The sequence below is a fragment of the Dermacentor variabilis genome, chromosome 5 (assembly GCF_050947875.1).
Source record: "Dermacentor variabilis isolate Ectoservices chromosome 5, ASM5094787v1, whole genome shotgun sequence".
In the NCBI taxonomy this organism is placed as follows: domain Eukaryota; kingdom Metazoa; phylum Arthropoda; class Arachnida; order Ixodida; family Ixodidae; genus Dermacentor; species Dermacentor variabilis.
This window is the reverse complement of record NC_134572.1, coordinates 188476372-188498774: the sequence shown is the minus strand read 5'-3', so window position 1 is coordinate 188498774 and position 22403 is coordinate 188476372. Positions and strand designations below refer to the sequence as shown.

General features: G+C 45.8%; 1 protein-coding gene across 1 annotated transcript; it reads right to left on the bottom strand.

Annotated features, from left to right (window-relative positions):
- Window positions 1–14228: 14228 nt before the first annotated feature.
- On the bottom strand, window positions 14229–21894 carry LOC142583406 (uncharacterized). Its single transcript, XM_075693860.1, has 3 exons — window positions 21483–21894; window positions 20287–20379; window positions 14229–14471 (listed from the first exon to the last, which is right to left on the bottom strand). The coding sequence occupies exons 1-3, from the start codon at window positions 21634–21636 to the stop codon at window positions 14404–14406; spliced, it is 315 nt and encodes a 104-aa protein (XP_075549975.1). The 5' UTR covers window positions 21637–21894; the 3' UTR covers window positions 14229–14403.
- Between the last annotated feature and the right edge of the window lie 509 nt (window positions 21895–22403).

Genomic DNA, 22403 nt, shown 5'->3' with positions numbered 1-22403 from the left:
AGAGTACAATACAGGTAGCTATAACGCCCATTATAGACCTGTAACTTACGAACCCGGTGACAGAGCATGGGTCTGGACTCCTATACGAAAGCGGGGACTATCCGAGAAGCTCCTCGGGCAATACTACGGACCCTGTAAAGTGCTGCGACGGCTAAGCGACGTCAAATACAAGGTCGCTCCAGAAAGCCCTTACTCCACAAGGCGCCGCCAACACCGTTTTGAAGTTGTGCACATACTGCGCGTCAGCGAGTGACTGTACGACGGACTTTCCTTTATTGTTTAGCTTCGGGACGATGTCCTTTTAGAGAGAGAACAAATCACGCGTGCTCTATGTAGACACGTAGAAGACGATGAAAATAGTGCTTTAACGGACTCCGTGTGGTGGGACTGGGGAAATGCAGAAACGAAGAAGACGTGTGTTTTTTTTTTCATGCGAGGGTTAATGCCTCAGGGCATATAGGGCTATGGAATGCGGGCGAATAAGGATGATTAAATGAATGAAAAAAGATTTGCACATCTAATAAAGTCCAGGAGCGATCTATAATGTAGTCCCTGCGTCCAAGCAGTGTAGTGGGCTAAGATTATGTGGCAAAAGTCCCGCTGCTGCGAGGTTCCGGAGCCTCGCCGGTTTCAGGGCAAATCCACAGTAGGTGGTAAATGTCGGCTTCAGCATTGTGTGACTTGCAGACTGGACATCCAGGGCGGAGATTTACCTGGCGAAAGTGCGGCTACTTCTGAGTCACGGCACGAGTGAGGGCAACCCCGACCCGGATCCTCCGAAGCGCAACCTCCTCTGCACGTGCGAGATCGGGGGGGAGGGTTATCGCACAGGGCAGGTATGAGAGCACGTGTGCGGCTCCGGAGGTGCTCCTTTCTTGTTAAAGGGAGGGCGGCAGCATCTATGTGAAAGGAGCTGAAGTAGTGACGATGGAGAGGTCGCCAGACGGCTCGTAGAATCCTCCCGGCTTTACAAGCTCAGAAGGTCATGTGGTATCCACTCGATAGATATTTGCTGCGGCATGCAGCCAGAAGATAGATCTGTTGACATATTTCAGGGCTGCGACTGTCGCGTCGCCTGGAGGGCATCAGTGCGGATGACGATGCGGGCCGTGGGTACCATGGGAAAGGCGGCCTTAGAAGCACAGCGCTTCTCGAACAGCAAGGAGCTCACCAGGAGGAAAGAGGCTCACGAAGTTGAAACCGGGACGTCTTATTCAGGGCCGATGTGGAAGGACCATAAAGGGCAGTGGTCGTTTCACAGTCCTGAATCGTTGCATCAGCGTAAATCACGATGGTGCCAAGCGGCAGGTAGGCGTATATCTGTTGGCTTGTGATCGCTCAGCTGTACAAATCTCCAGGGGGGAAGCACTGGCGATGGTGGCGGTAGAAGGGAGTGCGAGAAAGCGTAAGCCCAGAGAGCACACGTTGCGTGCGAAAGGCTGGCCTTAAGCATACGAGCATTACGTCGCTGCTGCACCAGCTCATCTAGTGTGTTCAGCTGTACATTCTCTAGCAGAGCCACGATCGGGGTGATGCAAAGAAGGCATGCGATGACCCTCAGTAACTCGCGATTAACAGCTTCAAGGTGATCCCATTGGGCCCAGCTGAAAGACACAACAGGAATTTCAGTCTGTCGTATTTTGGGACGTTGTTTCCGTCGTTCTATTGTCTGTAGTGGGACGTCCTGTAGTCGAAAGTTCTGTAGTACTTGATCAGTATTAAATTAAAAATTGACAGAGACCTCCTTGAGACTATGCAAATTTGTTAGTACAAAAAGAATATAAAATAAGCTTGCCTGCCGGGAATCGAACTTAGGACGTGAGGATCTCGATACAAGCATCTTACCACTGCACCACGCCGCACGTGTTTGTAAGTATACATTTTGGCTATGTCAACAGTAAGCATCTCTGTCTGCATTGATGTTTACATTTGCATTTTAAGAACTAAGATACGATTTCACTCCACCGTGCCAACTGCCGCATCTCTAGAACAGCAAAAGTGTTGTTACCATCGACAGCTACACCGTGGAGTGCTATAACATCGATTTTGCTGTAGGATATCCATATTAAATAACAAATTCAGAAATAAACAGCGGTGACCGGGGACACTGCTATGGTTGCTGTCTCTCGCTCTTAACACTTTTGAGCGCGCATATAATTCGTGTGTTCAATGCCAAATAGCTGCATAAACATTCGTGGATGATTGTTCATTCTGACAGCATACTGGTTTCTCACAGCAGCGCTGTACCAGAATAATGACACCCGAGCGAGGCAGCTTTTCAGGAAACTTTGTGGAACAACCCAAACTTGTTTTTCGCTTCGCAAAAGCTTATACAATATTTCTGCGAAATTAACTAATTAACCAACGCAATTAGCAACTAATTATTTACGTAAAGTAATTAGCTAACAGCACATGTAAATCCACAGACCTGTGTGCCACATCTCACCAAATAAAACAAAACGGATATGCAGCCAATCCCGCATATGGTATGATTTTGATCAGCGGCCGATTCTGACGAGGCCGGTAGGGCGTTGCTGGTGGCTCGTCGTCACGCCACAATTATAACTATTGGTCACGTCGACTTTAATACCGGTACCCGTGTCGGTGCTATCAGCATTGCCGGCTTCAGAGAAGCACGATTGAATACCCCGACAGAGAAAAGTACAGTGCCCACCACCGATGCGAAACTAGCATACAATTTTAAAGCGTCGCGACGGAAAGCGCTTCTGTCGCGGCGTCACAACTTATGGCGCTGCGACAGAAAGGGGCACATTCTAACGCCACGACAGAAAATGTGTAGTTCCGACTGAGAGTTCCTGCTGCGACGTCAGAATTGCTGTTGCCATAGGAAGTTGTTGCTGCGACTTCATAAACTATTGTTGGCGCAACAGTAACAAGACCGCCATGCACGCGGGATGAAAGCAATATTGAATAATGTGAGTGACAATACCGATACCTCGGCAACGCCGCGAAGAGGTACAAATGTGCCGACAGCGTCACCACTGAAGCGGACTGCAATGTGTCGGTCTTAAAGGAAAAATTTCACAAAATCCCGTACTCTAAAGGGAAAATGCAGCATGTCAATTGAAGAGAAGATGGCATAATGATTGATTTTATCGTACGCCTTTTCGACGTCCATAGCGAGGACAGTACGGACAGTGTGGCTGCGAATTGATGATAAAACTGAGGATGCCAAGACAGCCACCCCATCTTCAGTACCTATGGATGAACCGAAGCCAACTTGAGCAGGGTGGTAGAAACCGTTGTGGTCGCCACCACGACAGTCGTGTGGCTAGTATTTTCTCAGCAAGCTTGCACATCCTTGATGTTATAGAAATAGGTCGGAAGTTGCCAAGCTCGGTCGGCGGCTTGCCTGCTTTCGCAATCGGGATCACACTGGCCAATTTCCATCCCGGAGGGACAATGCCATCTAGCCATATATACCTTGCTAATGTGTCGAGGAGTTGAAGCAGCACCTCGCAGCTCTGATTCTTGTAAAATTCAGAAGTAATAGAATTTGGGACCCTATAACGTGAAACTATTCCAATATGTTTTTATTGCAATCTCCTTACGTCAAATTTGCGTAACCGCCGACGCAAGCATCGGGCGGCCACCCGCAGGTTGGTCTGAACAGACTAATCACACACTCTCCTCGTTCACAGGAGGTCACTTTTGTCAGCTTGAAAAACGAATAACATTGCTTACACTGAGCAGCTTCTCTTATATAATTGGCTGACAAGAGGCGAGGAGAACGCTCAAGTGGAGAGGGATTCAATGGGACCGAGTGACTGCACCGAAAATCGATAACCGGATGAAGAGGGTGGTGCCGGCGTCTGCGATTGGTCCGCATTCCCTTACTTAGCTTGCGGTGGCTGATCGAAAATCGCGGCGGCAGGCGACGGAAGCTTAAAAGTGACGCTAAAACGGATGCTCAGTAAAGAAGAGTTGGCAGATCGAGGTCGTAAATGTGCCGAAAGGGCTCGAAAACTCTTACAGGGCCGTGCAAAAAGGTTTATCATGCGCAAATAAACCCATGCACTCCGGTAGGTGCGAGTAGTCAGTGCCTGAGCAATCGGCTGCAGCCACCTTTTATTCCTTCTGGAACGGGGCGCCTGTGGTTATTCAGAAGTAAATTCAGTTTTGTTCGGCATATTAATGCATCTTTAACGCGTACACGTCACTTTGACGCGGTAAGTCTTTGCGGTTTTGTGACGTCGCATGACAGGCAGGTGAAGTGAGTGCAGCCCGAAAACTTTTGACCAATAACCGAGAGCTTATGGCGCAAAAGGCGTCGAATCAGAAATAACTATTTCTTTCTTTTCTTCCGCCCAATCGTGCATAGTCAGTGTGTACAAATCATAGACGACGAGCTATCGTGAGCGGTTTTCGTGACTTCGCGTGACAGACTGGTTAGGTGGGGGTGATCCAAAACAGTTTCTGACCAATCGTGGAGGGCTGATTGCAGAATTGGAATGGAAAAGCTTGGAATAATCTTACGTTATACCACCCTGTACCGGGCGCTGTCTTGCGACTGGCACCATGTGTCGCTGCAAGCAACTCAGGCATAGTGAAATAGCTTGCAATTCCTTCGGCGTTTGCTGTATATGGTAACTTGTCGACGTATGCTGGAATGCCTGTGCCGCGAGAGGTCGTGTTCATATGGGCGGGCCTTAGCAGTAAGCAAATTCACTCTTTTACCTGCTTGTGCATAAGTAGGGTCTGGGGATGCTGCCAGCTCAGCTTGTCTGCGAAGCAGCCCACACGTTCAGTGGGCCGACATGCGATGCCGCTCGATCGACGTCTACCCATCTGAGGGTTGTAACTTCATTGAGCGCGCTTTGTGTGCAATCGACAAGTAGTGGTGACGAGTCCACAGAGGTGTCTTTGAGAATGGAGGGAAAGGTGCCCCACTTGACCACAGTACACTTGCGGCGCACTCGCCGGGCCTGCGACGGGGAAAGACCGATGATGATAGGGTGGTGGTCACTACCTCAGCAGTCAGGCTCCAGCGGCCAAGTGTGAATGACAAGACCTGACCACCACGTAATATCCGGTGCGTGTGTTCTAGGTCGAGCATGAGGCACAGCCCACGTTGCCGAATCGGGATGGTTCAGTAGAAGAAACGAAGCATCCGCGAAGGCAGCCTGCACACGCCTACCTCGGGGGCTAGAAGTGGGGCACCTCCAATCTGGGTGAGGGGCGTTGAAGTCGCCACCGACTAAAATACAACACCTCGGGTATTGACGACGCATAATCAACAGCCAGCGCCGATTAATCCGTGAAGAAGAGCCATTGGCTGGACTTACGTAGTATGACATTACCACAAAAGTTGCCTTGGTTAACTTCACAGCTGCTGCCACTACCTCCTGATATGAGTTACACCAGTTTTCACTAGAGAGGCGGACCTGAGGATAACGCGTATCAATACACGCTGCCACCTTCCCTGGAGGGGCAGCCGTGTGCACGCGACAGTCGCTCACCGAAGGAGGCACGTATCCACTGAAGCCTGGAATGACAAGCAAGGCGTTGGTCCCCTTCAGTAACGAGGCCCATACCAGCGGCTTGTTCATGCGAAGACTGGATTTAAACTACCCCACTTTCGTGGAGAGGCCTCTACAGTACCACTGCAGCACACCACAAGATCCTGTACCCTCCATTTTGATTGCGAGTCCAGGCTTTGTAAAATCACAGATGTCAGTTTGGATAACTGGCTGACCATGAACCGCAGAAGGGATGTTGCGGAGTTATCCGGCCACTGAGCAGAAGACCTGGTAGAATAAGTGAACGATACAGCAGCGAGCGACATAGATGATGATACAGTGGATGATGAATGTACCGCCGCAACCACGTTACCGAAGGCACTAGGCCTAGTCCCGGTGCACAATTCAGCTGCAGGGATGATGGAATGGAACTCGCTGAATGCCAGGAAACAAGATAGCGCAAGAGCGTCCGGAATGTCCTCGAATGGCTTGAGGTCTAATGTCTGGAAGTGTGGAACGCATTTATGCGGGCTGCGAGATTTTTCACACGAGTGACGAGCAGCTATCTTAGCAGGGGCACTTCGTCGTCTTCTTTTAGAAGACGTCTTTGTTCTTGTGGTTTTCCAACAGGCTGTTCCGCCGTCTAGCTCAACGTATTGTTGTCCCTTGTTCGCGTTGAACCGCGACAATATTGACACGTCTACTTGTTTGTCTTTATCGGGAGACATGTTTCACCGCCTAACAAATGTTATCGCACAGCGCAGGACGCGCCTACATGTATTGGAAGTTTCTGGAATGTTGTCGATGCTTCTATCCACTGTCTGTTGTCGCCGAACCTTGTGTGATCTGATTTCATCGCGCGACGCGAATGGTGTAGAACTTTGTGGAAGACACGCGGGTCCTAGCGATTAGTCTGGAACATTCGACAATTGATGTATAAAAGCCGACACGCTTGACCCGTTGATCAGATTTTCGGCGATCGCTGACTGTGTTCGCCGCTGTCGCCGTTCTTTGAGTGTAGCCTGTTTTTGAGGGCACAAGTTCGCCCAATAAAACGCTAGTTTCGTGTTCCTCAGTTTGACTGCTTTCTTCATAGTCACTACCACGTAACAATATATACAAAAACAGACAAAAAGAGACAAAAAGAAAAGACAAGAAGGAACATAACTAATCGCTGGATCATACAAGAGCGTGTGCATTACTAAGCGCTTTTTGCCAGCTGCCGTCATGAAAATTTATTTCTTTGTCCGATTACAAAAAAGAGGTTGAGCTGAAGCACTCATAATCATCACTACTCATTATACCGCCACGTCAACACTCTCGCGCCTACACCGATCTTAGCCTCTAAACAAAACTGCAATGTTGTCAATATATGCAGAACACCTACAGTCTGGGCATTTGCATTGTAACACCTAGTGTCCCTGTACTCCTTTTGTCGTTCGTGTCCCTTCGTGCATTTTTTATAGATTCTGCGCTAAAACGGTACTTCGTATGGATTACCAACTAACCCAAACCAACGCTTTGCACTCTATATGAGTTGTAAACGTGAAAGCAATAATGGGTCCAATTTAACGCCGCTGAGTGGTCCTTGGAGTTAAACTAGTCAATAAGCTCGCAGCGAAAGTTATATCGCCGAAAGCGATCGCGTGAGAGTACAACTCCTCCCGGCGAAGTGAGCGCGTTGAGACGCTTGGCGTGTTTCAATTCCACCGCAACGAGTTGGAGTTAAAACGCAAGCGAAAGCTTGCGCAGGCAAGTAACGCACGGATAACGCAGGCTCCCGAGAGCGAGAGCGAGGATGACGTGTGTCGAGACGATGCCCTCTCCCCTCAGGCAATAACGCGGCTGCAGGCGTCCCCCCCCCCCCCCGCCTGCTCTGCTCGGTCTCAACTTTCTTCTTTGCATACCCCCTCCTTTCCCCAGGGCGCTGAGTCGTGCTCCCGAAAGGGCTGCAGAAAATAACGCCTCTTTCTCTTCACAATATATCTATTTCTCAGCTCCTTCGAGGCCCGCACCATTAAACGCGAGCAAGTGTCATATAATTATGTGAATCCTCCTGCATTCACCCAGTGTTCCCTTTCTCCCTCTCTTTATCTGTCTATCGCCTGCAGGGTAGCAAACCAGATACTTTTTCTATTCGCTCTCCTTCTCTCTCTATTCCTCTCTCTCTCTCTCTTTCTTCAGTTTGAATTCGCTGGTTGAAAACTGTTGGACGTTCTAGATTTGCATCACGATTTCTTCTTTCCAAGCACATCTGTGTAGCGCATCGCTTTATCTTTAGTACGGCCCTCTTCTTTCGTAGTGTTTTGCTCGAAACTACAAACGAACGACTTCGTGGTCTCAGGCTGGGCGTACTCGCACGCGTAACGTGCTGCCGTGCACAGAAGGTCATGTCGCGTTCGTGGCGTGTTCATGCTACGGTCTCTTCCCGCAAGGACCGCGGAGCCCGCTCTCTCCGTCCGGTCAGCTAGGCGTCTTTCTTCCTCAAGGAATTCCTGCTCTCTCCAGCGTGGGCGGGCTGGGCTCGGTAAGATGCAGTGCGTCAGATTTCCCTGTTCCGCCCTGAATAATTGCGTAGCCGCACGCAAAGGCCCGGCAGGAGTCTCCCTTGTTTCGTGCTGCGGCAAGGCGGAAGCGACGCGACTGATCCTGCTTGGCTCTCGACATTCCTCCGGCCAGTATCAGTGATGTCACCGGCGGCTTGTAGCCTGTTCCCAGCTAAGTGACCCCTGCTTTAACAAATAAGGAATCCGACAGAACGCAAGATTTGGAGATATTTATCTACATACGTTCATGCAATTGGCATTCAAGTGATTGTGCCTATGTAATTAGGTGCTGGAAAATTCATTATTCCTAGTGGTTTTAATAATCGTGTTTATGCCAGGAAATTATGGAGTATAAGTTGCGTAATCGGGCAGATACTCAGTGTCCGATGTTGTCTGCCCAGGAAGACTGCAGCCAACAGGTACCTAGTGTTGCCGAAGTTAATAAACAACTTGGGTCACAGGGAGACAGAGAGATAGAGAGCTAAAAGCAAAAGAAAGACAGAGAGGTTAACGAGATGTCTCCGGTTTGCTACGTTGTACTGTGGAAGGGGAAAAGAGGGGAAATGGAAATAAGAAAAAGAAAGCAAAGGAAGGGAAATACGAACAACGTAGTACTGTCTGTGTCTGTGTTATAACAGTCTGTGAAGGCACTGCATAATTACCAATGGCATTGTCCCGCGGAGATGTAAAACGCCATCCAATGCACAATGATAATTTGGGGTAGAACTCAAGGTTCGACAAGTTGGTACGTATTCATTTCCTTGTGGGTTTCAGCGAGCACAGTCTACAAACCAAAAAAGAAAGGTAGACGCGTACACATTTATTTTGTGACTTTGTTGACTCTGTGTGTTTTAATTTATAAGAAAACTATAACAGGTTCCCGTATTTCTTAGGATCACTGGGAAGGGAAGCGTGAAAATGACACAGACAGACAGACAGACAGACAGACAGACAGACAGACAGACAGACAGACAGACAGACAGACAGACAGACAGACAGACAGACAGACAGACAGACAGACAGACAGACAGACAGACAGACAGACAGACAGACAGACAGACAGACAGACAGACAGACAGACAGACAGACAGACAGACAGACAGACAGACAGACAGACAGACAGACAGACAGACAGACAGACAGACAGACAGACAGACAGACAGACAGACAGACAGACAGACAGACAGACAGACAGACAGACAGACAGACAGACAGACAGACAGACAGACAGACAGACAGACAGACAGACAGACAGACAGACAGACAGACAGACAGACAGACAGACAGACAGACAGACAGACAGACAGACAGACAGACAGACAGACAGACAGACAGACAGACAGACAGACAGACAGACAGACAGACAGACAGACAGACAGACAGACAGACAGACAGACAGACAGACAGACAGACAGACAGACAGACAGACAGACAGACAGACAGACAGACAGACAGACAGACAGACAGACAGACAGACAGACAGACAGACAGACAGACAGACAGACAGACAGACAGACAGACAGACAGACAGACAGACAGACAGACAGACAGACAGACAGACAGACAGACAGACAGACAGACAGACAGACAGACAGACAGACAGACAGACAGACAGACAGACAGACAGACAGACAGACAGACAGACAGACAGACAGACAGACAGACAGACAGACAGACAGACAGACAGACAGACAGACAGACAGACAGACAGACAGACAGACAGACAGACAGACAGACAGACAGACAGACAGACAGACAGACAGACAGACAGACAGACAGACAGACAGACAGACAGACAGACAGACAGACAGACAGACAGACAGACAGACAGACAGACAGACAGACAGACAGACAGACAGACAGACAGACAGACAGACAGACAGACAGACAGACAGACAGACAGACAGACAGACAGACAGACAGACAGACAGACAGACAGACAGACAGACAGACAGACAGACAGACAGACAGACAGACAGACAGACAGACAGACAGACAGACAGACAGACAGACAGACAGACAGACAGACAGACAGACAGACAGACAGACAGACAGACAGACAGACAGACAGACAGACAGACAGACAGACAGACAGACAGACAGACAGACAGACAGACAGACAGACAGACAGACAGACAGACAGACAGACAGACAGACAGACAGACAGACAGACAGACAGACAGACAGACAGACAGACAGACAGACAGACAGACAGACAGACCTTTGCTGAACTAGGGTAAGAACGCTGATCGCATTAAAGCATCCGTCTTTAAGTTCTGCCAAAGTGCGTTGATGTCAGTCGGCTGGCGCGTACTGGTGAACGAAAAGCGCATGAAGGATAACGCACAAGGTAGTTATGTGACCACATGTCGAGAGCAGCGAAATTATATATATATAATCATTGGGCTATATGTTACTCCTGTTATAATGTAGTCAATTTACAATAAATATTGTGTGTTAACGCTGTGTTTTTAGTCCTTCGCGTCATCCCGCCTTCTTTGCTGTCTAATCCCACTTTTAATTTCGACACATTAAGCATGATAAGCCTTACAACACCCCACCACTGAAGCAGGCCACTTGTTTAAAGCAATGTGCTTACTTCTCTACTTCAGTTTGTCACATCGCTTGCGGGTTTGTGGCCTTTAAACCACCCAATAATCATTACGTTTTACAGAATGTTTAAATATCACCAGTGGCAGAACGCATTGGCGGTCCAGTTACTTTGTGCTTAAATGCATAAAAGAACGTTCTGAAACAAAAGTAAGTGTAGAAGCAGTGCATTCTTCCCACGAGTTTGATGGCGCCTATTTTGAAACCCATGCCATTTTCAAAATTTGTTCCTCGTGTATATTTGTCGCAAACTAACCGGCTGCTATTCGTAAATTGCAATATGTACCGTACAGTGATTAGTTAAGAAGCTAATTAGTGCATTTTAGTCAATTGAATTATTACACTTATCCATTTCTCGCGCATGTCGGCCTCTTTGAATGTTCCTTCTCAAGGAATTGAATTGAGCTATCCGAAACAACTGATTTTTAAAAATTCTGTAAAACTTATAATTGATCAGCCCGTCTAGTAGCGACCACACACTCCTCTAAGCTTGGCTTTCAACGTGTGAAAGGTTTTTCGAGCCTGTTGGCCATACGCGCCACGTGGTAACTCAGTGGCTATATGTGTAAACGCCCACGTATCGTGCATTTGGTGCACTTTGAACCAACCATAAGAGGTAAAAAATTATCCAGGAAACCCCATTACGACATGCCTCATACAAAATCAGATCAGGCTGGGTTTTTTTTTCTTTTTTTTTTACAGTCTTGAACACGCGCACTTGCAATTTCCCAAGCCTTGAACGTCAATTCTAGCAGGTTAATAGCAGGGAAGCACGTACGGACGAAATAGCATAAATTGCAACAACATTGCTCCTTTCAATAGCGATGTTTCTTTCCCGCAGTTTGGCCTGACTCTAGAATAAATCAACTAAAGCAACAAAAAGAGAGCGAGAGAAAGAAGATAAAGAAAAGTGATATTGCTTCCACAACTGCCACTTTGGTTATTATGAAAGCAGGTGGTCTCCTAGACATTCTCCTGATGCCAAATTCTCTTAGCTTGTCCTGACGCCTACATTAACTTTCGAAATCTTTCGATGAATGGCCGCATTTGTTGAGCGTGTTATAATGCCCCACTGAAATGCGAACAGCGTAGTACGTGGTTCTAGCGCAGCCGGCGACAAACAAAGCGCGCCAGGGTGTATGCGAAAGACCGCGGTTCGCTATGAGCGGTGCTCGCGACGCGTCACAGCAGGGCGTACATCTTCGCGCCCATTGCTTGCACTGCAGGCAAGCGCTTTACTCGCGTTTCAATGGATTGGCATAGTCCGCCGACGCATACCAATAAGGCCACGTGAAAAGTGCCCCATTCGATATGGTTGTCCACCCATAGATGAAGCAGTTCTGGCTGTCCACTCACCCAATCGTTTCACGCGCAGGTTTCTGCTGGCACATTAGTTTCTGTCCGATGTAAACACGTGATGGTGTTCAATAACGGTGGGGCGATATTTTGTAAGGGAATATCCTGTGCTAGTACCTATGTGCCTTTATTTGCATCATGTAGCGCGCCTGGTTGTCTAAAGCCACGGTTCAGCATTCAAAATAAGTTACTGCGAAATTTCCTCTTCTCTGCTGACGCTGCGAAAAGAAGTAAAGTGCCATTCATTCGCAGCCTGTCATTTGAAGTCATCATTCGCAGTCAGTCATCGTTAGATTTCGTTCGCAAAATGTAAAAACAAATTAATTCTGAGAAGGGAGAAATGATTTCCTATAAACAAGGCGTAATCTCAGAAACGTTTGCGCGCTTTCTTTAAATGCCTGACTGCATCGTCATGAAAGCTTGGCGTTGTAGCAACCGGGAATCTGTCGAGAATGAAAGCGCGTGTCTCAACGTAAAGTTCACAAATTGGGCCGGATTATAGGTCGAGCGCCATTAGGCTTTTTCTATGCGCAAGTATTATCCTACTGTCGTACTCACGTGCACTCAGGAATCTATCAAAATTCAGCGCACACTCGTATAAGGCGTTCAACGGAGTCGCTGCTGCGCAGCTTAAGAATGCATGACTCGAAAATGTCTCTCTTCTCTCTGGCTATTTCCTTGTCAGTGAGAATATTTTTTTTTTTTTTTGCCGCTCTATAGGATGAAGACTTTCGCCTCAGCCGCAGCGTCCTGCATTCTTCGAGGCGCCCGCTTTCCGGGATGTCGTGTTTGCATCGATGCATTTTTATAGAGAAAAATGCTCCAGACGTGGCTAGGTTACCGAAACATCGTTTCAGTCTGTTGTTGCTGTTTCTTCACTCTTTATTGCCGGCGTGAGCACTCGGCGTTGTTTGGTTGCCGGTGTTTTGTTGCCGAGCACGTTCGCTTAGCGCGAAGCACGGCGTACGCGCAGCGCGTTTATTCGCCGAATTTTGTAACTCCGAGCGTACAGTGGAATTCATTTCTGCCGGCGTCCTTCGACGCATACAACTCCGGCTCTGTGTGGCAGGCTGGGACTAATATATATATATATATATATATATATATATATATATATATATATATATATATATATATTGTAGAGGAGATTTATTAGGGCTCGTAGCGACCGCCGGTTCTACGATGCACCGAGCAGTTCCCGAGCTCGAGCTTCTGCTGCGCGCTTGATGCTGCCGATGCTGCTGACCCAGTGCCCAAGTTCATTATCTTCCTTACGATGGCCCCGCGGAAATAAAGGAGCCATCTTGGCGACTTAGTTTTTTGGAAGGACGGTAGAATGGTGATACGGCTTGAGACGCTGAACATGAACGACTTCGCGGTTACGACGTCGCATGTCGGACGGCGGCGTTAGCGGCTCAACCAGGTAATTCACGGGTGATGTTCTCTCGAGAACGCGGTATGGCACGTCGTACTTCGGAAGGAGTTTTGAAGCGAGCCCAGGCGTGCGGTGTGGCACTAACAACCAGACGAGAGCGCCCGGGAGAAAAGTGGGAGTCGAGTTCTGGGCATCGTGAACGGCTTTTTGACGGTTCTGGTCCTTCGAGGTGAATCGGCGGGCCAGTTGGCGACATTCCTCGGCCTGTCTGGCGGCTTCCGAGATGGGCAGGCATTCGGATGGGTCTGGCCGGTAGGGCAGAATGGTGTCGATTGTGTGCGAAGGTTGACGGCCGTAAATAAGGTAAAAGGGTGAGAATCCGGTACACTGTAAGATAATTTACACCCCTAAGGGTTTTTTTGAGTGTCTATAACTAACCCCCTAGCACCCTAGAATAAGCTGGGTTTTATAGGTAATTACACCCTTATGATGGTTATTCTATATTCCAATAACACCCTATCCCTTGAGGGTGTTTTGAATAAAATATTACCCTTCGACCCATGGGGTGTAAAGGTGTGATCAAGAATATATTACCCCTTCACCTATCGGGTGTAATAAGCAATATAAGAGCCCTTGCTAAAAGGGTGTTGAAGTACGGCACGTTGAACCGGGTACACATGCACTTCATTGTGTTTCTTAAGTCTAAAGTCAGGCTAGCACACAGAAATGTTATGTATGGTGTGCATACAATAGGTAATGTGTTTCCAAACGCATGGCATAGCAACTTTGAGAGAAAACACAATCACATGTGAGTGTTCTGCGCGAAATGGTCTCATTTACCACAGATACAGGAAGAGTGACTGCATGGAGGGTCATTTATTCTAGCCACCTGTACAATATTTAGAGCTTGCACTACGCCTTGTATGTGGTCACAAGTCTTGTGGTCGTTCTACACTGAAGATCAGTCTTATTCAAACCAATGTTCCAGGGCACAGGCGAGGCTGGTGATGCCTTTGTGTAGCTCCATTCCAATGTCCTAAGGCGAGCCATCATAGATGAAACCATTTCTTCCTTGATCGCTGTAGCCATCTGCTTGTTTTCTACCTGCAAAATGATTTGTTGCAATTTAATGTCAGGAAAAGTACACGAAACATGACAAGCAGCGCTTCCCTGCATCATTCACTTTAATATTTCAAGATCACATGAAGACCAGGATAAAGAAAACAAGCACAGATAGTGCTTACTTCCAAGAATAAGGCATTTATTCTGCCACATCATGAATGTAGGAGAGACAGGTTACACAATTATATGAGGGCAATTCAGAAATTATTGCCTCCAAGCCCACTACTTTGCCGATATTACTGCAAACATTTTGAACTCTTTATCATTGATGCACTTATGTTTATGCTATCGAATTTCGCCTCACCTTCCTATCTCTTCTCATTCCAGAGTAATCGACCAATTCATGGCATCCAGTGGTGACGTCAAGTTGAAACAGCAGGCTGTAATTGAATTTCTGACTGCGGAAGGTTGTGCGCATATCAACATTCATCGCCATCTGACTGCAGTTTACGGGGATTCCTGTGTTGACATCAGCACTGTGCAGAGGTGGGCAAGGACTGTGAAAGACCAAAATCCTGCCGCATCAAATCTCCAGGATCAGCACCGAAATGGACGGCCCACAATGGCTTCTGATGAGGGTCATGAACATCAGGCAGATAGGTTCACTCAAGGCAATCGCAGGATCAAGCAACACCAGATTGCAACAACACTCACCATTTCCATTGGCTCAGTGAACCACATCATTAAAGACCTGCGTTACAAGAAGATGTGCACTTGTTGGGTGCCATGGCAACTGACGACTGACATGAAAAAGTTTTAAGCATTGCGAACAAGTTCAAATTTTCTTGTAACCCAGGAGGTTCTTAATTATGTGGTTCACTGAACCAATGGAAATGGCGAGTGTTGTTGCAATCTGGTGTTGCTTGATCCCGCGATTGACCCGATTCAACTCGTCTGCCTGATGTTGATGATCCGCATCAGAAGCCGTTGTGGGCCGTCCAGTTCGGTGCTGATCCTGGACGTTTGATGCGGCTGGATTTTGATGTTTCACAGTCCTTGCCCACCTCCACACAATGCTGACTTCAACACAGGCATCCCCGTAAACTGCTTTCAGACGGTAATGAATGTTGAAGGGCGCAGAACCTTCAGCAGTGAGAAATTCAATTACAGCCCGCTGTTTCAAGCGGACATCACCACTGGATGCCATGCATTGATCGATTACTTTGGAACGCGAAGAGATAGGAAGATGAGGCAAGTGACATTCTATAGCTTAAACATCAGTGCATTAATGATAAAGAGCCAAAATGTTTGCAGTACTACTGGCAAAGTAGTATGTTTGGAGGCATTACTTCCTTAACCGCCCTCATATTACAGCAATAACACTGGGCAGTTTGTTTTCGTGTGTGACATCTGACCCAAAACTACAACTTAGAATGTGCACAAATAAAGATGCTCGTGTTGAGCGCAATAAATTGCTTACAAATATATCAATCCTTTCTTATGCAGTAAGTTTACAATGAGAAGCCACATCATCTCACTGCAACTTTTCCCTGCAAGCAAGTTGCATTGAAAAGAAGGTGCAGGCATATGCTTCGCTATGCATTGCAGGGTAACCATCAAGAGGTACTTTGACATTAATGCCTTGTTCCCAAAACCAACAGTTTAAATGCCAACCATTATTTCACAGGATGTGGTGGCCACAAGGCAAAAACAAATTCGCAGGGTTTACGTGCCAAAACAATGACCTTACATTCATCGGTTAATATAACACATGGCATTGTTGTTTTGCCTGCCTCCTCAGAATTATACATTGTTAATAAGAGTAGAAATCAGCATTTTCACAGAAGCTTGCTCCTTTAACAACAAGAGGCACTAACGATGCTGTTCTTTAGGTTTCCCAGGCAAACAATGCAAGCATCACTATACTCACTATCACAAACAATGCAAGCATCACTATACTAAGCATCACTAAGCTAACCTTTATTTTTTTCTTAATCTATGACCTACACAGTGGCTGGTAAGAACCCCTCTCCAAGAAATATTTGGCATCTCTACTAGAAGCCCTACCTACACCTTTTAACATCATCTTAGACATCTCCACTAAGCAAGCACATAATCCTGCTGGTATTTTTATTACAGAGGTTTTCACTAAAGATCTTCCAAGCAAGAACTCTTTAGCATCTGATCATTTAGATGCTTTGAACTGGAACAACACAGTGAATGCATCATGCTTAACAGAAGTTTAGCTATTTTAGTCAAAGCACAGTTAAAGCCTTTCATGTAAGAAGTTTGTCATCTGCTTTTACTTGATCTTGCTGCTTATCTGATTGTGAGTTACACTAAGATCAAACATTCTAATGGCCAACATCTCATCTGTGAAACGCAGAAACTTTAGTGCACTTGTCAGTGTTGTTACGGCATTCTTAAATGTGATGATTAGGCTGCTGGCTGTTTAGCACTGTAGTACCATTTTACAGGGTGATCATTTTTAAGTTCTATGGAATTTTTAAAAATTTCCTGTGGCAGATGGCATAATTCTTGTCCTTGAGCTATATTATTTGAAGAGGTAGAAATCACTAGCATGAGAAATAGAAACACATGTTCAATTAATTAAAAAAATTCACTATTGACTTGGTAACTAATTATTTTACTGTGCATATTGCAATTTACGAATTGTAGCCAGTGAGCTTGGAAGACGTGTACATTTGAACTTCCAGGATGACATCAGTTTAGGAATATTTCCCTGATAAAGAACACTACACAAGGGTGTTCCAGTTACTTTTGTGCATCAGTGCATACAAGCACATTTTGTTAAAAAAGTAAGTGGAACAACAGTGCATTTTTACGGCAAGTTTGATGGTGCATATCTCCAAACTGGCGTCATTCTGGAAATCAATTCCAAGTGGATGCATCTTGTAATCTCACTGGCTATGATTCGTAAATTACAATATGTGCCTCATATATGTGGTGGCACTGGCAAATATTCCCAGAGTTTTACTAGGAAACATAAATACCGAAGAAAGTGGATGGGGAAAAAGGCGCCTGTAGTAGTTCAATTGGTAAAGCATCGCACGCGTAATGCGAAGACGTGGGTTCGTTCCCCACCTGTGGCAAGTTGTTTTTTCATCCACTTTTATTTTCATTAATTTATCATTATTTCATTTATTAATCACAAGTAATTTACCCTAAGTGGTCCTTGGTGTTAGTGTTTGCTGGCTTCTTAGGATAAGATTAATAAGCATCGGCCCCTCGGTTAAGCCACTTTCTTTGTTTATATGTGCCATGAAGTAATTAATTGAACATGTGTTTCGATTTCTCGTGCAAGATATGTCTGCCTGTTTGAATATTCCTGCTCAAGGACTAGAATTATGCTATATGCAACAGGTTATATTTAAAAATTCCACGAAACTTAAAATCATCACCCTGTATAAAGACACTGTGAATTTTAAAACAAGCTTCAGTGAACCTTATTGAATCAGCAAATGGCCAGTGTAACTAGCCTGCTTATCCTGGAAATCTTTTGTAGCTTATAAGCATAGAGCACTTCACTTACACATTTAGGAATGCGAAATTTTCTTGAAATCAGCCCTTTCTTTTTAACAGCTAGCATCCCTGCCAGTTTAGTTAGACATAATGTTGCATGACTTCAATAGTACTGCCAAATCAGATTTTCTTTCTGCTCCCAGTGTCCAGTGATGTATCTTTACCAGTGTCTTTAGCAGCTGAGATAACTAATGTTCCTGCAGGTAAATATCAGAAAACATTGCGATAACTGCCAAGTAAATGCAATCGTGCGTCTTGTTTACAATACAGCATGTGCTCTACCTCTTGCCAGGTTTGTACTCCATATCAGGCCAGCATGCAACTTGTACAAGAGGCACCTTTCGCATGCATGAAGATATTTTATGAGGTTATGGTGGTGTCAAAACATGACATCAACCATAATGCCTTAAACTATTATATGAAACACTTACTTGTACAAAGATAGAAAAGGCACCACTTTTGAATTTAGCACATTCGGTTTACAGTACCATAGTAGAAATGGCTCAACTAGTACAGGTACGCAAACGGGCTAGTTGGTATTGGTCGAGGACTTTCGACAACGTGAGCTCGACAAAGGATGGAGAAAGAGGCGATAGCATTTGTCTCTATTTCTCGCCACTTTCGACGTCCTTTGTACAAGCCCGCACTGTTGAACATCATGGGTCAACTAGTACAGCCTGAAAAAAATGTCATGAAAGAAAACTTGGCACTCAACCTGAACAATTCTGCCTGTCAGGTATTATGGTTTCTTCAGAACTTATTTCTTTATACAAAGACCGACCCATCAAGTAAAGCTTACTGAAAGAAATGAACAACATCAACACCTCTCAAGGCACATGCATCAAAGGAGTTAGAGCATCATACGCATTACCTTTAAGTGCAAAAGTATTCTTTTTCTTAGGCAAACTGCATTTCTAGTTTCTTAAACCCTATATATTCATTTGTCACAGCTATGGGAAAATCACAAGGTGGAAAAAGATGTGTTGGTGCAATTTTAACTTTTATGTACAACAACAAAAGGTAAAGCACAGGAAATCTCACTGGTCCTCTGTCTAAATGACACTCAGTTTCATTTGTCATGTCCACTCCCATCCTGATGGCAGCAGAAACAGGAAGAGAGCAGCGTGGTTCAGAAAGCAGACGAAGGAGCTGATATCCTAGCTGACATAAAGAGTAAAGAAGGGAGCTGGTCAGGCCATGTAGTGCAGACTTGAGACATCATTAACTAGCGCGAAAAAGACAATGGACGACAGCTAGAAGCACACAGGACAGAGCTCTAGTCTTCAACTGAAATTTTGGCTACACAGAAACATAGGATTCAGGGGATGCGACCACGACGGATGGAAGCAACATTCATATTTCCCTTTCCCTGTCTGACAAAGGAGATATCGGAGCAAATTGATGGATAGGTTCATTTCGAGATACGAACACTCTTTTTGGTGAGAGCCAGAGAAGGGGTGCTTACACACCTATCACCCGCTTTTTGATGCAAAGTGCTTCGAATATATTCATGTAGACCTGCCTCTAGAGCCGTCTGGGCAGATGAGTGCTTTGAAACTGCTCAGTGCATGAGCACCTACAGCAATGATTGGCCGGATGGCCACCAGCCACTGACAACTGCGGTCGTTTAAACACCAACCTCTTTGGCTTGAGGAAACATAGGGAAGCTTTCAGTACCTTAGTGGCTGGTGGCCACATGGCCAATCATCGCCATATGTGCTCATGCACCGAGCAGTTTCAAAGCAATCGTGTGCTCAGGCGGCTCCAGAATCAGGTACATAGGGAAATATACGAACCACTTTGCATCAAAAAAGCGGGAAATAGGTGTGTAAGCACTCATCTCTGGCTCTCACCAAGAATGTTCGTAAGTGAAATTAACTTGTTCATCACTTTGTTCCGATAGCTCCTATGTTGTTTCTGTCTGTCGACATTCTGTGCATTCCATGTTTCTGTGTAGCAAAAATTTCAGTTGAAGTCTAGAGTTCTGTCTTATGTGCTTCTTGATGTTGTCTTTGTCACGCTAGTTATTGATGTCTCAAGTCTGCCATGAGCACCAACTAGCCCAAGTGCCTTCTTCAACCATTTAATGCATAGGGCAGATAACCGGTGGCACATTCAAGTTACAGAATGGAAGCCAAAAGAAGAGAAGGGTAGTCAAGGACGGTAGAGAAGCAGACTATGATGAAGTCAGAAAATTTGCAGGCTTCACTTCGAATCCGCTAGCGCAAGACAGAGGTAATTGGAGCTCACTGGGAGAGGTCTTCATCCTATGGTGGAAAAAATATGTCGGCCAATTGTGATGAAAAAAGTATACCTGTCAGCTCAGATGTCTTCGCAGTCTTTTCAGCAATGGGTAGGCCCAAGACAGCCAGTCGGTTCCCATGCAATTGCTTCATGCTGACTGTAACTGCATGAGCACAAGAAAACAACCTACCATTAATGCCACTCGAGATTGACTACTCAATAAAAGAACCTCTCAAAGCTGCAAATACAATTAAGCATTTACCAGCTTAATACATACATATATAAAGGCCAAGAATAGTTACAATAATCATACGCTTTATAACTAGACATTAAAATAAGGTAGTGAAACGTACAATAACCGTAGGACGTTGAGTGCAATTCATTTCAGAAATATTTTTGACCACTGACAGGATGCCTCAGGCAGGGCTCAGTCACACAACAAGAAAACATAAATAGTAGTAGTAATAAGCATGCCTGCGTGAAACCAAGACACGAATTCAAGGACGAGAAAAAAATTGATTAGGCTCGGTGTACTTATTTTACAAGAAGATAAATTTATAAACAAATAGCGCAACCACGCGTTCATTCGCAACAGCATGAGAGCTTCTAGAACAAACGAGCACAACTTAAAACGAAGGATTAGTACATAGCCGGGGTGGTCGTGGTTCTTTTGTTTTGCATTAGTTCTAGTCATGAAAGCACGAGCATTGCAAGCTACTTGCGCCATTACCTATCACGTGACCTCCGACAAAAAAAAAAAAGAAATGAGTGAAAGTAAATAAGCGACATTTAATACGGTTTTCACACTGCACACTTTTGCCCGCGATCGATCCTGACTGGAATTGAATTTCTGGGCACGTTTGGCTTCGTTGCACAATCTGCGGACGGGAGCCAATCGCGGTCAAAAATTTGCATCCAGAATGGGCTCGATCGTGATCGAAAGTGGCCCTGTGACACCGGTATAAGTCTGCGCCCATCTTTTGTAACAGAATGAACCAATTAGTCAAACCAAAGTATTATTTACGTGCCTGCGCCGAATACTGACGCGTAGCAGTACTTAATTCTCTACAACTCTAGTTGAGGACACGTGAACAATGAAACATTCTTTTTCTTTTTCACATTCGGTGCCCGTAGGCTACGCCTGGAGTACAGATACTACACTCGCATCCAACCCACCTTGTGCTGCCCTTTAAAGAAATTACGCGAAAATTACTACCACAATGACGCACCATAAAAACGCGACGCTGAACGTGACTACGTACGTACCTTTTATATGAGCGGTCCATGCGCCTTGCAAAAGGCCCTCGGTTTGAAGGTGGAGCGCTGCCACGATGTGTACTCTGGGCACGCCGTTTGGTTTACGTAGTGGATGGACCATGTTGACGATGCATTCCGCCGAAAAACAAAACGTCCACTTCATCACTGTTCAAGCCGAATGGAAGATGTTTTCTCTTTCGCCACGAATGACGGCCGTCGTAGGCATAGTAAACACACTGTCACAAAGAAACACCGATGTCGTAGGCCGCTGCTGCCTTTCTTTCTCACGCATAATCGCGTCGCCTTCACTCCGGACGCTCACTTCACGTCGATGAGCGCAAAAGTACACGAAAACAACGAGGTGGTACAATCTAAACGCAGCAAAAAACAATCGAATTACTCACAACTTCAAGAATGTCACGGAGAACGCACCAAACACACACGCACCTGCCGGCCCGCCGCGAGACGCAGGAAATGACGTAGCGGCAATAGCAGCGACACCCGTCGGGGGAAGTTATTTCAATTTCGGTTTCGTTTTCAAGGCATAAATACAAATATTTTTTTAAACTACGTGTGTATATTACTTTTCAAGCTATTTATTTTACGCTACCTCTAAGCCATTTCCTGTGTTTACGGGTAGGTTCAATGGAAATTTATTCGCAAAAACATTGGCTGATATCAAATGAAATGGAATGGCAAAGGTGGGCTGGTAACTGCATGTAAGTGAATTCATTTTCTATATATATATATATATATTTTTTTGCTTGGACGTTCATTTGTAAAGAGACGTGGCCCTTCCTGATTATATAGGATGCAGAGGTACTTGCGAGTCTGTCTTTTCTTTTATGCACAGAGAAAGAGAAAGAGAGAAAAAAAAGCTTTAATTGGCCTTTTAAAGAAGTTTACAATGCTCATATTTCTTAACTGGTT

What these genes read in the sequence shown, in the direction of transcription:
- LOC142583406 (XM_075693860.1), bottom strand. Translation starts at nt 21,636, where the DNA reads ATGAAGTGGACGTTTTGTTTTTCGGCGGAATGCATCGTCAACATGGTC. An exon ending in ATGGACCGCTCATATAAAAG is followed by an intron (nt 20,380 to 21,482) that starts GTACGTACGTAG and finishes GTGCTCATGCAG; the next exon opens with TTACAGTCAGCATGAAGCAA. An exon ending in GAAGACATCTGAGCTGACAG is followed by an intron (nt 14,472 to 20,286) that starts GTATACTTTTTT and finishes ATCATTTTGCAG; the next exon opens with GTAGAAAACAAGCAGATGGC.